Genomic DNA, 16,172 nt, shown 5'->3' with positions numbered 1-16,172 from the left:
TGGGAAGAGAGGCCCCTTGGTCTTGCAAACTTTATATGAACCAGCACAAGGGAAGGCCTGGGCCAAGTAGTGGGAGTGGGTGGGTAGGGGAGCAGGGGCCGGGGGGGTGGGGGTTGGGACCTTTCAGCATAGCATTTGTAATGTAAATAAAGAAAATAATAATAAAAAATTAAAAAACAAAATAATAAATAAATAAATAAATAAATTTTTACAAAAAGAGACTGACAATTTTGTTTACCTGAAATTTATAGTATAAATTTAGAAAATGTTTGTTACCAAAAAAAAAAAAAAAAAAAAAAAAGAAACTAAATTTATGTTGTTTCCAGGTTTGTGGCATTATGCTTTATTTTATCATAATGAGGTATACTAGTAATTACCCATGTGCACGCACGCACATACACACACACACACACACACACACACACACACACACACACAAGTGGAGATCAGAAGACAACTCATAGGAGATGGTTCTTTCCCAGGCCCCTGGTATGCAAAAACTGAATTTTGGCTGCAAGGCATGCATACAAGCTTCCCTCCCACTAAGTTATCTCATTGGTCCAGTAGCTGGATTTTCAAAGTGTATTAATATCTGGACTTTCTATACTTTCATGTGTATGCTATAATAGGAATAACAAAATCCTGTATAATATGGGGTTCCTTAGATGAACAAGTTATTACAAAGAGCAAAGCATGATCAGGTAAAACTAACAGCCAAAAAATATAAAATGTGTCTCTACCCACTTAGTATACAGTTCAGGTGAAGTGCAAAGGACCATCTCTAAAGTTCTAATAGAGAAGCATTCGAGATCAACATTGAGTTTCCCTGCCTTTGTGCCACACCTAGCCAGTAAATGGAGAAAGTGTACACACTTCAAGGACAAATTAAAGCAGGAATGAAACAGCCCATGCCAAAATCTCACGAAATCCTGTAAGTCAGTAACCAAGTGACTCACTGGGGATCCAGAGGATGCTGCAGTCCTGCCAACTTTATACAGCTCAGAGGTAATTGTATGTCTGAACAGAGAAAACCTCTGAATGAGATGAAAAGAAAATCATAGATTGCACTATTCCTTCAGTGACACAGACCATGGAAATATTGCATTGTCTTCCATCCTGCACCAGCTGGAATGTCTGAAGTGGATAAGTGCTGCAAAGTGATAGCATTGCAGGACACACTTGACTTTAATAAGCACAGCCAAAGGACAGTGCTCACTGAGAGTCCGTGTCACAGATGCCAGCAACATGTACAACAAGAAATGACTATTTCAAAAGTACTCACTATAATTATCTACGGGAAGCTTCCTAACAATCTGTATTCTTAGCTCTTCCTTTATCTGCCCTTTGTGAAGCATCTGAAATCTTCACTGTTCTTAGGGGCTTGGGCTGGTGGTCAAACCTGTAATGTTATCTACGTTTCAGATGCTAAAAACTGTGCACCAAGTGATAGAAACTTTGGCAAGCCTGTTTTTATAAATAAAGTTTTATTGTTGGGCTGGAGAGATTACTCATGAATGATAAACATTTGTTGTTCTTGCAGACAAGACCTGATCTTGCAGGTTCATTTCCCAACACTGACATGAAAGATCATAATCACCTGTGAACCCAATACCAAGGGATCATCCTAGAGCCTCTCCTGTCTTCCATAGGCACCAGGCACACATGTAGTACATGGACATACATGCAAACCAAACACACATATATATAAAATAAGACTAGATAGACAATAGACAGGTATGCAGACAGAGGATGGTTGGGTACATAGATAGATAGATAGATAGATAGATAGATAGATAGATAGATAGATAGATAGATAGATAGATAGATAGATAGATAGATCATTGGCAGATAGACAGACAGAGTGAGCTTTATTAGAGTACACAACTATGGCAGCTTTTCTCTACAACAGTGGAATAGGGAAATTGAGACAGAGACCACATGGACCCCAGAGCCTGCAACATTTGCCTATCTAGCCCTTTACAGAACATTTTTGCTGACCCTGGTATAGACTATAGTGAGCTATAGAGCACAATTTTTTCATTAAAATTAAGCATTGGTCATTTTAAATAATGGCCAGGGTAAACAAAACAAGTCAGGTTCAGATTCTTGCCTGGGCTTAAAACTGAGGCTGCAATTGAAACCAGCTCTATCTTGCATTCCCTCTGCTGTGCTGACACATCACCTGCTCTTCTCTCCTAAGGCAGTGTATTTCTCTTCAATGAGGTTTCTATGCACAGTTCCAGAGGGAAAAACAAGTTTATCTCTTGGGGGAAATCATGGAGCCAAGCCAGTAAATGATGTTCAACACAATCACGTTCTCAAGAACCTGAAGTGAACACTGGTCCCTGGGGTAGAATCAGACATGACTGGTGAGACATGACAAGTGTGAGTGTACTAATAGTTTCAGTATGCACATTGGGCCCATGCTTTCATGAAGTGTGTGTGCCTGTGAGTCTGTGGACGAGAGTGGAATTAAGTCTAAGAAAAAACATGAACTACCAGAACCTCCGGGAAAATGTCAAGCAGAGAAAAATGTTCCATACCAAGTAAACAAGAAATAACCTGTTTCCATCTGGTGGACAGCCACTGTGAGCATCTTTGTATTTTATCTGAGCATTCCCACCAATAGAGAAACTATTTCTAGCCAGGTATAGTGGCTCATGCTTTTTATACAAGCACTTGGGAGACAGGGGCAGAGAGCTCTCTGAGAGTTCAAGGCCAGCCTGTCTGCATGGTGAGTTCCAAGAAAGTCAAAGCCATGTCTAAGAAACATAGTGGCCATCTAAAATCTTTTAAAACTCCTACAATGTCTATCAGATCCTAAGAAAATGATTGCTTACAATCCCTTAAACTGAGCTAACTACCACAGAGTGTTTGCCTGTATGTGCAACTGTTCACATCACTTCGAAGAGCCAGTGGCAAAGAGGTGCATGTCTGCCTCCTTCCCACAGTGCAGCGGAGAAGACCAAAGTGCAAAGCAGATAGTAGAGATCAGCTGTTCTTTCCTCGTACCAGGGAAAGCAGATGGCCATCTGGCCATGTCTGTAGAGACAGCTGTTCAGTACTACTGCTGCCTGGTTGGGGATGGCTTCCCATACAAGTTGTCAGGAACTGAGAACTGCCACCAGACACCTCCTTTTCCATCTACAGCAAAAGATACTGGACTCTTAGCATCATCTCCCACAAGAACTTCCTCACCTTTGACCAAAATCATTCACTTCTTTTGAAGAGATGTGTCCATATTACATGTACTATTATTCAAGGTACAAACTCAGAATGCGGAATTCTCTCTATCCTCTAGATGTTCTCCTTTGGTTTTTTCATTGTTTCTTTTCAGAAGTGCAACTATATATGATTCATGCAACAAACTCTTCAAACCCCAGTGGAAATGTCGCCTCTTCCTGACATTATTCCTAATTACTGAGTCTTTAGTTCTTCCGACCTCCTGTGGCAATCTATACACATTCTTTTCCTCACAGTTATCGCTCTGGGAATCAGTTACTCACTTAAAGGTCATTCCCATTTAGAAAATGAGCCCTTTAGAGAAGAGACTGTGTAGGGTGTGCTAAAACTCCCACTACACACTTGATAGCCCTTATGTTAGAGAAGAGGCCACCTCAAAACACCAGTAATGACGAGTTTGAGAAACCTGCATCTTAAAAACTGTGGCAACTCTGCTGTCCAACATGGCACCTGCCAAAAAGAAACAATTGAATGAAAGCTCACAGAGGACTGTTTCCATGGAAATATCAGCAGTCCTGTGCACTTGTAAGGGAGTAATACTTACTACATGTACTCATCTAAATAAGAAATGTGGGAACAGTGTGACAGAATGATTAACACCCAGCACTCATAAGATAAAGGATGTGAAGGGAGTAAAAGGAGGGAATGAGGGGACACAAGAAAGATAAAAATACATGACATACTTGAAAAAAATGTCAGCAAGATATACAATGAAACCTAGCAGTATATAATAAAAACACAAACACGCGTGCATAGCTAGCAACTGTCTATATGTTCTTGTGGGTAATAAATATAAGAATTTTTTACTTATTTGCTTTGGGATTTTGTTTAAATATTGAATAAGAAATGAAGAAAATTCTGTATTTTTATTAATGAGAGAAGGGGTTTGATGAAGACAATCCATTTAAATTTGAGTATTCCAAGGTCTCTTAATATACATTGTCCAGTTGTGTGTCTCTGTGTTTGTCACTGTTTACTGCAAGAGTACCCTTCTCTGAAGATGGCTGAGAAGACACTTATAGATGCATGTAACAGTGTCACTAGGAGTCATTTTATTGTTACATTCCTTTAGTAGAACAATAGTATTTGGTTTCCCTGTAGGCCTATTTAGTCTCAATTTCTTGGCTACCAGAGCAGTGTCAAAGATTTACCCAAATGAGTTCTGTCTCATGCAGTGGGCTTTAAATTCAATCAGATAGTAGTTAATTACACATACGTTCATGCCACTAACGTACCAGCATACTGTGCACACAGTTTAACATTGTAGATTGTATGATTTGTAGCTAGGTTGGTGTTTATTTGCCTTTCTCCTTTGGTAGTATACAGAGTGTCTTTCAGTACCATGAATACTAGTCAGGAGGGGTGAAGGCCCTACTTAAGAACAGGCTTTACTTCTCCCTGTTAAATTAGACATGTAAGTATTGTCTTCAGCAATAGGAACTTACCATCAGTGTGTGAAGAATAACAAATAACCTTGTCAATAGCCTGAGTTGTTTGACGGTTTCCACAGAGCTCCTCTCACCAACAACTCAATTAGATGTAACCCATTCCTGGCACTGGAAGTTTCACTTGATTACAAAATATCTCTAGTTGGGCCTTTGTCTCCCCCATTATTTGGTGACTCCACTTTGACTTCTTTGATATATTTATATATTTAAGGAGCTTCTACAGTAGTAGGTTTCTATATGTCCCCTAAAATGTGCATAGTGTTAGTTGTCCCTCTTATATTTTCTCCTTTACCTCCATTTCCCTCCCCCCACTCCATTTAATCCTCCTACTCTAGTCTCCCCACCCCTTTATAGCATCAATTCTATTTCCTCCCCTCCCACATTTGTTCTCCATAACTAACCTCTGTGATTAACCACTTACCAGAGAATTAATAACAAATACACATATCTGAGCAATAGAGAGTATGTACAATATTTGTCTTCTCCTGCAGTGAGCTTATGTGTAACCCTCAGATGGCCCTTAGAGTGTGCTATCCCTCCACATATTCTTTCTCTTGGCCCCTCTCCCTTTCCCTTTGCCTTTTTTTGTTTGTTCGTTTGTTTGTTTTTCGAGGCAGGGTTTTTCTGTATAGTCCTGGCTGCCCTGGAACTCACTCTGTAGACCAGGCTGGCCTTGAACTCAGAAATCCGCCTGCCTCTGTCAGCCAAGTGCTGGGATTAAAGGCGTGCACCACCACCACCACCCGGCTTCCCTTTGCCTTTTAATCTTCCCATTCCAATGCCCCCAAATCCTCTCTCCATGACTATATATTCTATTGCCCCTACCTTAGGAGCTTCTTCCCCTCCCCTATCCCTTACTCTATATCAAACCTCTATGATTATTCAGATAGTTAGCTGCCTGTTGCATGTTTAAAAGCTAACATCTACATATAAGACAATGCACATATATTTGTTATTTGGGGTCTGAGTTACCTTACTCAGGGTATCTTTTTCCTGATTCTATTTACCTACAAAATTCATGATTTCACTTTTTTAACAGCTGAATAATATTCCATTGTGTGAACTTACCACATTTTAACTATCCATTCATCTGTTGATGAACTTCTAGATTGTTTTCAGTCTCTGGATATTATGAATAGAGCAGCAATGAACATGGTTAAGCAAGAAGGGCCCAAGAGTAGTATAGCTGGATGATGATGTAGATCTATTCCCAGCATCCTGGGAAACCACCACATTGCTTTCCAAAGTCGCTGTACAAGTTCGCACTCCTGACAGCAATAGATGAGTGTTCTCCTTTCCCTGTATCCTCACCAGCATGAGCTGTCACTTGTTCTATTTATCTTGGCCATTCTTACAGGGGTAAGATTAAATTCAAAGTAGTTTTGTTTTGTGTGTCCCTGATGACTAACGATGATGATTATGTTCTTTAAGTGACAACTTCTATATTAATTCACAAATATTTTATTATTTTTAAATAGAAAAATAATATAAACATTTTTCACTATTCTTGAGCTGTCTTGGATGAATTTTCACATTTTTTACTTAAATTAAAAATCAATTTCAATGTATCAAGGAACTCTATTGTATATTCATATACATATACATTTGTAAATATATTATATGTAAGTTATTCAAAGCAAGCAAAACAAATGAACATGAATGATTATATAAATAATAAGACAAAAGTTGGTGTTTTCTGTTCTTGACTGAAGCGTCTACCTAGAATCATAATTGAAATGTTTTTAGTCATATGCATAGCTGTTTACATGCATAACATACATTCTACACTATTGTTTTATTGTTTAATTTTACTCATACATATATTCTGGCACATCACAGTGCATATTAGTTGATATTAAGTTCAACTTCAAGTTCTTGTAAGGAGAATAGAAGCCTCTATGTTGACTGTTAGCCTTGTCTGATTCTAGTCATGAGCCACCACTTTTGAAATGTTTTGTTCAGCCTTAACCAAACACTAAGCATCCCCTGCTGTACACTCTGTCAAGTCATTCATTAAGTCATGCTTCTCTGCAGAGCATGTTGTCTATGTCACCATGGTATCTGGATCACCATGTTCTGCTTCTGACCCAATCACAGATCCCAGGACATTTACTTGTGTGGCTTCATTGCTGTTACTGTCTTTTCTTGCTTTCTACAATATCCAATGATTCCAAAGGAGGGTATGAATTTAAAATCTAACATCTTCCTACAAAAAATAGTAAAGCTTTGTGTTGCCTTTAGACTAAAACTTAGGCTTCATAGCTGGACATGTGACTTTGTGACTGTATTTCTTATATCTTATTTTTTTGTGTGAACTATCTTCTTAACATTTCACTCTTAGGTATGCCCCCAACCTTCATATAGCCTGATCAACTATGCTAATCTAAATCTCAGTTAAGTTTTATTTTTCTAAACATGTTCTCAAGGCTAAAAGAGTGCTACTCTTTAACAACTTGTAAGTGCTCGTTCTATGGAATTCATCCAATTGTGTCAGAGCTGTTTCCTCAAGATTAGGGGCGGCTTGTAATATGAACAATGCCTTTCATGTTCATAAACTTGGAAGAAAAAAGGAATCAAAATACTTAACATTCTTGAAGAATCTCATCTTGATAAAGGCTAACTTTATCACCTTGTTGAAAATATAATCCTTGTGAAAAGTCTCCTTCTTGTCCACTGACACTAAGTTTCACTATATCACTTTTAACCTTGTATTTTACTGAATTGTTTTGCTTGCTGTCATTCTCTTCCAACCACATATAAAGTCTTCTGGTGAAAAAATTATCAGCTTTATTTATTATTGTACCCTAAATTAGTGCATAATAATCTCTCAATAATGTTGTCATGTGAAAAACACACACTGAGTCTAACTTGTAATACATTTTCACTTAATAGTCATAAAAATCTAATAGTTTATGTTAAGAAAAAGAAGCCAAAATTTCTAAGATTATTGTTTCTGAAGTTTCAAAGCTTTTGTGTATGCTGTGATTGGGAATAAACTACTTTTAAATCACTATATTTTATTATGTTGTATGTTGATTTAGGAAGGATTTGAGAAATGTTTACTGTACTAGGGGTGTTCTAAAATACCTTTGAACCCAATTCTTAGTCCAGAGTCTTACAATAGCTCAGCACTGTTGCAGCCCCAACTCAGGATATTTTGGGGACAATGAAGATAGTCTATCTGTAATAGAAGCTCCTGTAATGAGAAGAAATAACAAAGCTGATGATGCAGCCATGGGTGGAAGAAGGTCTTACTTTACTATTATTGACTTCAGCCACTTGTGATTAATGAATCAGGGCAGTGACTCTTAAAATTATGGTAACTCTTAAAAATATGGTAGTGAATCCATCCTAAGCTTTCTAGTGTAGATACTTAATGAGACTCCCGGTATGTGAAACAGCTGACCCTAACCCTCATCACACACTGCATTGGAGGCCCAGTGCTGTGAACCATGGTCTGCTAGAACTGTATCCAGGTGGGCGTTCACATGTTTCTCTGTGCGTCTGTGGTTCATCTCTTACTAAGGAGTATCCTGAAGTTGTTGCTTTTGCTTTTGTACATGATGTGGTCAGGAAAATCTATCAAGTGTGGGCAGACTATCTTTAGAGAGATATGTCAAGTGCTAACTCATCATGGTACTCTTCTCCATCTTTTATAGGTCAATGCACAAGTTAGCCCAGCTGGAAAGACTTGACCTAGGCAATAATGAATTCAGCGAGCTGGTAAGCAAATGTGCTTCATTAACTTGTCAAATAGTCTCAAGGAGAGTCTTCTGGTATCTTCACAACCCCAAGCATTGAGTGAATATGTATGCTTCCAAACACTAAGATGATGAAAGCTAATAGTTATATTGATTGTTTCACTATATAGTAAACCACAGGAACTGGGTATTACATATCACAAAAAGTCAGAATTAGAGCAGATGTGTATTGACAATTTACTACCAATTATGTGGCAAAAAGAACCATGTTAAGTGTGCTACAAGCTTTATCTCAGCTAATCTTCACCTGACACATGGTAATTTTAACTTTATTTAAATGAACCTGAAGTGGTCCCTAACTGTTATGTGGCTGCACAAGGATTAAAGGGTATTGTTCACTTTGCTGAGGTAGTTTAGAAAGTTAGTCCCAAGGGTCAGCAGCCTTCCAGTTTTAATGAAAGAACCTTCCTCATGAAGACATGTTGATACCTTAGTCACTGCCTTTAAGAGTGACAGTGTTCTGACAGCCATTTTCAATTTTTGACTTTATTTCAAGTATGTCCAAAGATCAGAATAAGAAAATAAAAATAGAAAGCAAACAGAAAATCCTTTATAAGAAAACCCACCATTCTTTATTCAAAAGTTTCCCATTAGACAGTGTCAAATCTCCAAAATCAATTTTACCTGTAGTTAAGTGAAAGCCTCTAACTAATCAATCAGTTTTCCCAACCCTTGATAACACATTTAGGGAAAGTCAATTAATATCTCTAAGCCTCATTTTCCTGAACTATAAAATGGGGATTATAGTGATTGCTGCCTCAGAAGGCTTGTGTGAGAATTAAATTGAACATGTATATAAGATTGGGCCAAAAGTGCTCTGAGCCAGTACCCTGTGTGGAATGGCAGAGTTTTCATTCATGCTATAAGGTTATGCATGAAGAATACTCACTGTTTTCCTTTAACCATGTCCTGTACATTATTATGCTGCCCTATATGCTGATTGTCAGTGTCAGAGGTAGGCTTTTATTTGTCTGGATTAAAGGCTTTAATCTATCCTTAAATAAAAATCCCCTCACTAAAATATCTTCCTTTCTGCTACTGAGATATGGACCTACATAATAACTTGTTTTTGTAACCTGGATGGAAAGGACTCCTGGCCTGGGAAGCTTGCAGGACACCAGCTGTGCGTGGTGTTTCTGAGTTCTGACACTTAACCATGTGTCTCTGAAACCAAGTACTGTCCGTCTCCTCTTAAATACACTACCATGCGTGGTTCTCCTTCCATGCTCCCTCCAGAACCAGCTCAGCTGTCATTTCTTTTTTTATCAGTCAGTACCCAGTAGTGGCTTCATAGCCAGCCAGCCTGAATCCTCTGGATGTGCACTCTGAGATAAGCCCAGGAAAGGTAGATGTCAGATCTTCCATCTGTCACCTTATGCCAACCAGCTTACTATGTGTGAGCACAAGGAGAGAGAGAGGATGTACCCTAGCATGCATTTTTTTTTTCTCTCAATGGTTTAAAGATTTTTTTCAATGTGTGTATGCACATGAGTGTAATGCCAGAAAAGTCTTTCAGATTCTCTGGAGCTAGAGATATAGAGTTACAAGCCACTTACCCTGACTTATAACTGGGAACTGGACTTGGGTCTTCTGGAAGAACAGTAAGCATCCTTAATCACTGAACCATCTCTCTAGCCCTGAATCATTGTATTTTTTAAGGAATATATGTATGGTGGAGACAGGAATTAGTAAGGGTGGTAAATAACCTTGAAGTATATACAGACAAATTTGAAGTTAGTTGCTAAAGCTCTATGGAGAGCCCTGCTTCGCTTACACCATATGTCTTGATGTCATGAGAAAAAGAACACAGGCAGCAATTAAGTTCTTTACCTTACTATGTAACTGCATCTTTCTCACCATTAAAATAAGAGCATCACTTTCACACGTTTCATGGGCTTTGGGAACTTTGAATGCATGAAAATCTGCAGTAAACACTCCACATATGTTTTGAAGAATTTCACTCACCTAAAACTTTGCAAGCTCTTCACATGAACAAATGTCAAATCTTCTTTAAAGACTTAGATCAACAAGCATGAACAGGTGTTTTAGTTAGGGTTTCTATTGCTGTGAAGAAACACCATAACCACAGCAAGTCTTATAAAGGAAAGCATTTAATTGGAGTTGGCTTTTATTTCAGAGCTTTAGTCCATTATCAGCATGTCAGGCAGGCAGACATGGTGTTAGAAAAGTAGCTGAAAGTTTTATATCTGGACCCCCAGGCAGAATGGGGAGAGAGAAAGAGAGCCATTGGTCCTAGCTTAAACATTTGAAACCTCAGAGCTCACTGCCTGTGACACACTTCATCCAACAAGTCCCCACTTTCTCCAAAAAAGCCACACCTCCTAATAGTGCCACTCCCTGGGAGCCTATGGGGGCCATTTTCATTCAAACCACCACAGTAAGATATATGGAAAGAATTTCCAATGTAAACCCACTTTTCCATTTCTAAAATAAACAGACCGTGTGTGTGTGTGTGTGTGTGTGTGTGTGTGTTGATAAAATAAAATGTCTTAGAGTAGATAGTTTATGAGCAATGGAAAATCATTCTCACAGCCTTAGGCATTGTAAGATTCAGTGTTTGGTTGGGGTGCATCCTCTCTTCATCCAAAATGACTCTGTTGTGTTCTGTATTCTGACATAGCAGAAGACAGAGCTCTCTCGGAATCCATGGCCCACTTGATAAACCACTGGCAAAATGTGCCTGCTTCAATACCAGTGAAATAGAGATTTCATCTCATTATGGATTTTAAAATCATATATTATAAACTATCACTATATAATATATTCACTCCAATACCAATTCTGGGTTTTTTAAACTTGTGTTCATAGTTGTAATTATATACATTATTCTGTCTACTTTATAGATTCTTGTTATTCATCAATTTAGGATAATTTCCAGCCCTTTTCTCTTTAAAATTACCCTCTAATCTACTTATATTCTATCTTTCTGGAATTTGTTAGATGTGAATATGAGCATGAAATTCTGCATGTTCAAGAAATGCAAGCTACTTATTTTATGCATTTCATGAAAAGTAATCCAACAAGGAATGATTTTTAAAAACATATTTCAATTCCTTAAAAACATGTTTTCAACCTCCCTGCTTAGAAATATGCAGTAGCCACTCTCCAGCATTAAGATGCTTTCAGCATTTTGATCTTTCTGGAAACATCTCTGTGAGAGCAGTCGACCATCTGTGCTCGGAAGCTAAGGCTGTTCCACAGACCTCTGTGCACAGGTCCCACCAGGAGAGAGCCTTTCTCCCAGGAGTGTTTTCATTCCTGGGTTCTGAGGTGAGATGGCCACTTTCTCTCCAATAACTGTCTGGAGTGGGTCCAGGAAGGAGGACAGAGGGTCCAGGAACAGTGGAGCAGCTGGGACAGGATCCTTCCTGTATACCATCTGCACCTAGGAGCTGAGGCTGTTCCACAGCCCACTGTGCATGGGACGCAGCAGAAAAGAGCTGTTCTCTCAGCCACTTTCTTTCCAGTAACTCTCTGGAGCAGGGCAGCAGGAAGCACACTGGACACAGGAACAGTGGAGCAGCTGGGACAGGATCCTTCTGGTCACCATCTGCACCCAGAGCTTGGGCTGTTCCAGAGTCCTCTGTACAGAAGTTCCACCAGGAGAAAGCTGGTCTCCCAGGAGTGCTGACAGAGGCTTACAGATCCACAGAAGGGACAAGCTCCAGCCAGAGATAGCAAGACTATCTAATATCAAAGTTAACCAAATGTCGACAGGCAAAGAAATCTTACCAACAAAAAACAAGGCTACTTGGCATAATCAGAACTCAGTTCTCCCACCACAGCAAGTCTTGGATAACCCAACACACCAGAAAAGCAAGATGTTGATGTAAAATCACATCTCATTATGATGATAGAGGATTTTAAGAAGGACATAAATAACTCCCTTAAAGAAATACAGGAGAATACAGGTAAACAGACAGAAGCCCTTAAAGAGGAAACACAAAAATCCCTTAAAGAAATACAGGAAAACAGACACAAACGGGTGAAAGAATTGAACAAAACCATTCAGGATCTAAAAATGGAACTAGAAATAATAAAGGAATCACAAAGAGAGACAACTCTGGAGATAGAAAACCTAGGAAAGATATCAGGAGCCATAGATGCAAGCATCACCAACAGACAGACTATAAGAAATAGAAGAAAGAATCTAAGGTGCAGAAGATACTATAGAAAACATTAACACAACAATCAATAAAAATGCAAAATGCAAAATGGTCCTACCCCATATACAGGAAATCCAAAACACAATGAGAAGACCAAACCTAAGGATAATAGGTATAGATGAGAATGAAGATTTTCAACTTAAAGGGCCAGTAAATATCTTCAACAAAATTATAGAAGAAAACTTTTCTAACCTAAAGAAAGAGATGTCCATGAACATACAAGAAGCTTACAAAATACCAAATATATTGTACCAGAAAAGGTATTTCTCCCATCACACCAAATGCAAAAAAACAAAGAATATTAGAAGCAATAAGGGAAAAAGATCAAGTAACATGTAAAGGCAGACCTATAAGAATTACACCAGACTTCTCGCCAGAGACTACGAAAGCCAGAAGATCCTGGGCAGACATCATACAGACCCTAAGAGAACACAAATGCAAGCCCAGGCTACTATACCTAGCAAAACTCTCAATTGCCATAGATGGAGAAACCAATTTAGTCCATGACAAAAACAAATTTAGACAATTTCACTTCACAAATCCAGCCCTTCAAAGGATAATAAATGGAAAATTCAACACAAGGAGGGAAACTACGCCCTAGAAAAAGAAAGAAAATAATCTTCTTTTAACAAGCCAAAAAGAAGATAGCCACAAAAAAAAAAAATAATTCCACTTCTAACAACACAAATAAGAGGAGGAAACACTCATTTTTCTTTAGTATCTCTTAATGTCAATGGACTCAATTCCCTGATAAAAAGACATAGACTAACAGACTGGATATGTAAATAGAAACCAACATTTTGCTATATAAAGGAAACCTGCCTCAGTGACTAAGACAGACACTACCTCAGGTAAAAGGCTGGAGAACAATTCTCCAAGAAAATGGTCCCAAGAAAAAAGCTGGAGTAGCCATTCTAATATCAAATAAAATTGACTTTCAACATAAAGTTATCAAAAATAGATAAGGAAGGACTCTACATACTTAGGGAAAAGGACTCTACATACATAGGGAAAAATCTACCAAGATGAACTCTCAATTCTGAACATCCATGCTCCTAATGCAAGGGCACCCACATTAATAAAATAAATTTTACTAAAGCTCAAAGCACACATTGTACCTCACACAAAAATAGTTGGAGATTTCAACACCACACTCTCAGCAATGGACAGAGCATGGAAACAGAGACACAGTGAAATTAACAGAAGTTATGAACCAAATGGCTTTAACAGATATCTATAGAACATTTTATCCTAAAACAAAAGAATTTACCTTATTCTCAGGACGTCATGGTACCTCCTCCAAAATTGACCATATAATTGGTCACAAAATAGGCCTCAATAAATACAAGAAGATTGAAATAATCTCATGCATCCTATCAGATCACCCTGGACTAAGGCTGGTCTTCAATAACAACATAAACAATAGAAAGCACACATACATGTGGAAGCTGAACAACACTCTACACAGTGATAACTTGGTCAAGGAAGAAATAAAGAAATTAAAGACTTTTTAGAGTTTAATGAAAATGAAGCCACAACATACCCAAACTTATGGGACACAATGAAAGCAGTGCTAAAAGGAAAACTCATAGCTCTGAGTGCCTCCAAAAAGAAACTGGAGAGAGCATACACTAGCAGCTTGACAGCACATCTGAAAGCTCTAGAACAAAATGAAGCAAATACACCCAAGAGGAGTAGAGGGCAGGAAATAATCAAACTCAGGGCTGAAATCAATCAAGTAGAAACAAAAAGAACTATACAAAGAATCAAACAAACCAGGAGCTAGTTCTTAGAGAAAATCAAGAAGATAGATAAACCCTTAGCCAGACTAAACATAGAGCACAGAGACAGTATCCTAATTAACAAAATCAGAAATGAAAAAGGAGGCATACCAACAGAAACCGAGGAAATCCAAAAAATCATCAGATCCTACTACAAAAGCCTATACTCAACAAAACTGAGAAATCTGGATGAAATGGAAAATTTTCTAGACAGATACCAGGTACCAAAGTTAAATCAGAATCAGATTAATGATCTAAACAGTCCCATATATCCTAAAGAAATAGAAACAGTCATTAATAGTCTCCTGACCAAAAAACAGTCCAGGACCAGATGGGTTTAGTGCAGAATTCCATCAGACCTTCAAAGAAGACCTACTCCTCAAACTATTCCACAAAATAGAAACAGAAGGAACACTACCCAATTTTTCCTATGAAGCCATAATTACTCTGAAACCTAAACCACACAAAGATCCAACAAAGAAAGAGAACTTCAGACCAATTTCCCTTATGAATAATGATGCAAAAATACTCATAAAATTCTCACAAGCCGAATCCAAGAACACATTAAAACAATCATCCATCATGATCAAGTAGGCTTCACCCCAGGGATGCAGGGATGGTTCAATATATGGGAATCCATCAATGTAATCCACTATATAGACAAACTCAAAAAAAAAAAATCACATGATCATCTCATTAGATGCTGAAAAGCATTTGAGAAAATCCAACACCCCTTCATAATAAAAGTCTTCGAAAGATGAATAATTCAGTGCCCATATCTAAACATAGTAAAAGCAATATACAGCAAACCAGTAGCCAACATCAAACTAAATAGAGAGAAACTTGAAGCAATCCAACTTAAATCAGGAACTACACAAGGCTGTCCACTCTCTCCCTATCTATTCAATAATGTACTCGAAGTCCTATCCAGAGCAATTAGACAACAACAGGAGACAAAAGGGATACAAATTGGGAAGGAAGAAGTCAAAATGTCACTATTTGCAGATGATTTGATAGTATGTATAAGTGACCCAAAAAAAAAAAAAAAATCCACCAGAGAACTCCTAAACCTGATGAACAACTTCAGCAAAGTAGCTGGATATAAAATTAACTCAAACAAATTAATGGCCTTCCTCTACTCAAAGGATAAAAAGCCTGAGAAAGAAATTAGGGAAACAACACCCTTGACAATAGTCACAAACAATATAAAATACCTTGGTGTGACTCTAACTAAATAAGTGAAAGATTTTCATGACAAGAACTTCAAGTCTCTGAAAAAAAGAAATTGAAGAAGATCTCAGAAGATGGAAAGATTTCCCATGCTCATGGATTGGCAGGATTAATATAGTAAAAATGGCTATCTTGCTGAAAGCAATCTACAAATTCAATGCAATCCTCATCAAAATTCCAACTCAATTCTTCACGGAATTAGAAAGAGTGATTTCCAAATTCATCTGGAATAACAAAAAGAAAAAAAAAACTATGATAGCAAAAACTATTCTCAACAATAAAAGAACTGCTGATGGAATCACAACCTCTGACCTCAAGCTGTACTACAGAGCAATTGTCATAAAACTTCATTGTATTGGTACAGTGACAGGCAGGTAGATCAATGGAATAGAATTGAAGACCCAGAAATGAACCCACACACCTATGGTAACTTTATCTTTGACCAAGGAGCTAAAACCATCCAGTGGAAAAAAGACAGCATTTTTGAAAAATGGTGCTGGCTCAACTGGCAGTTAGCATGTA

General features: G+C 38.0%; 1 protein-coding gene across 15 annotated transcripts in view; it reads left to right on the top strand.

Annotated features, from left to right (window-relative positions):
• Positions 1-16,172, top strand: part of Lrrc7 (leucine rich repeat containing 7) — a 444,829-nt gene that overhangs the window by 288,830 nt on the left and 139,827 nt on the right. For all 15 annotated transcript variants that reach the window (XM_021197138.2, XM_029537669.1, XM_029537671.1 and 12 more), the window contains one exon: positions 8,351-8,414. In XM_021197138.2, the coding sequence (XP_021052797.1) occupies positions 8,351-8,414 (64 nt within the window). The remainder of the gene's footprint in view (positions 1-8,350; positions 8,415-16,172) is intronic.

This window comes from Mus pahari, chromosome 4 (assembly GCF_900095145.1).
Source record: "Mus pahari chromosome 4, PAHARI_EIJ_v1.1, whole genome shotgun sequence".
NCBI lineage: Eukaryota > Metazoa > Chordata > Mammalia > Rodentia > Muridae > Mus > Mus pahari.
Note: the sequence above shows the minus strand (reverse complement) of the source record. Positions and strands in the feature narration are given on the sequence as shown.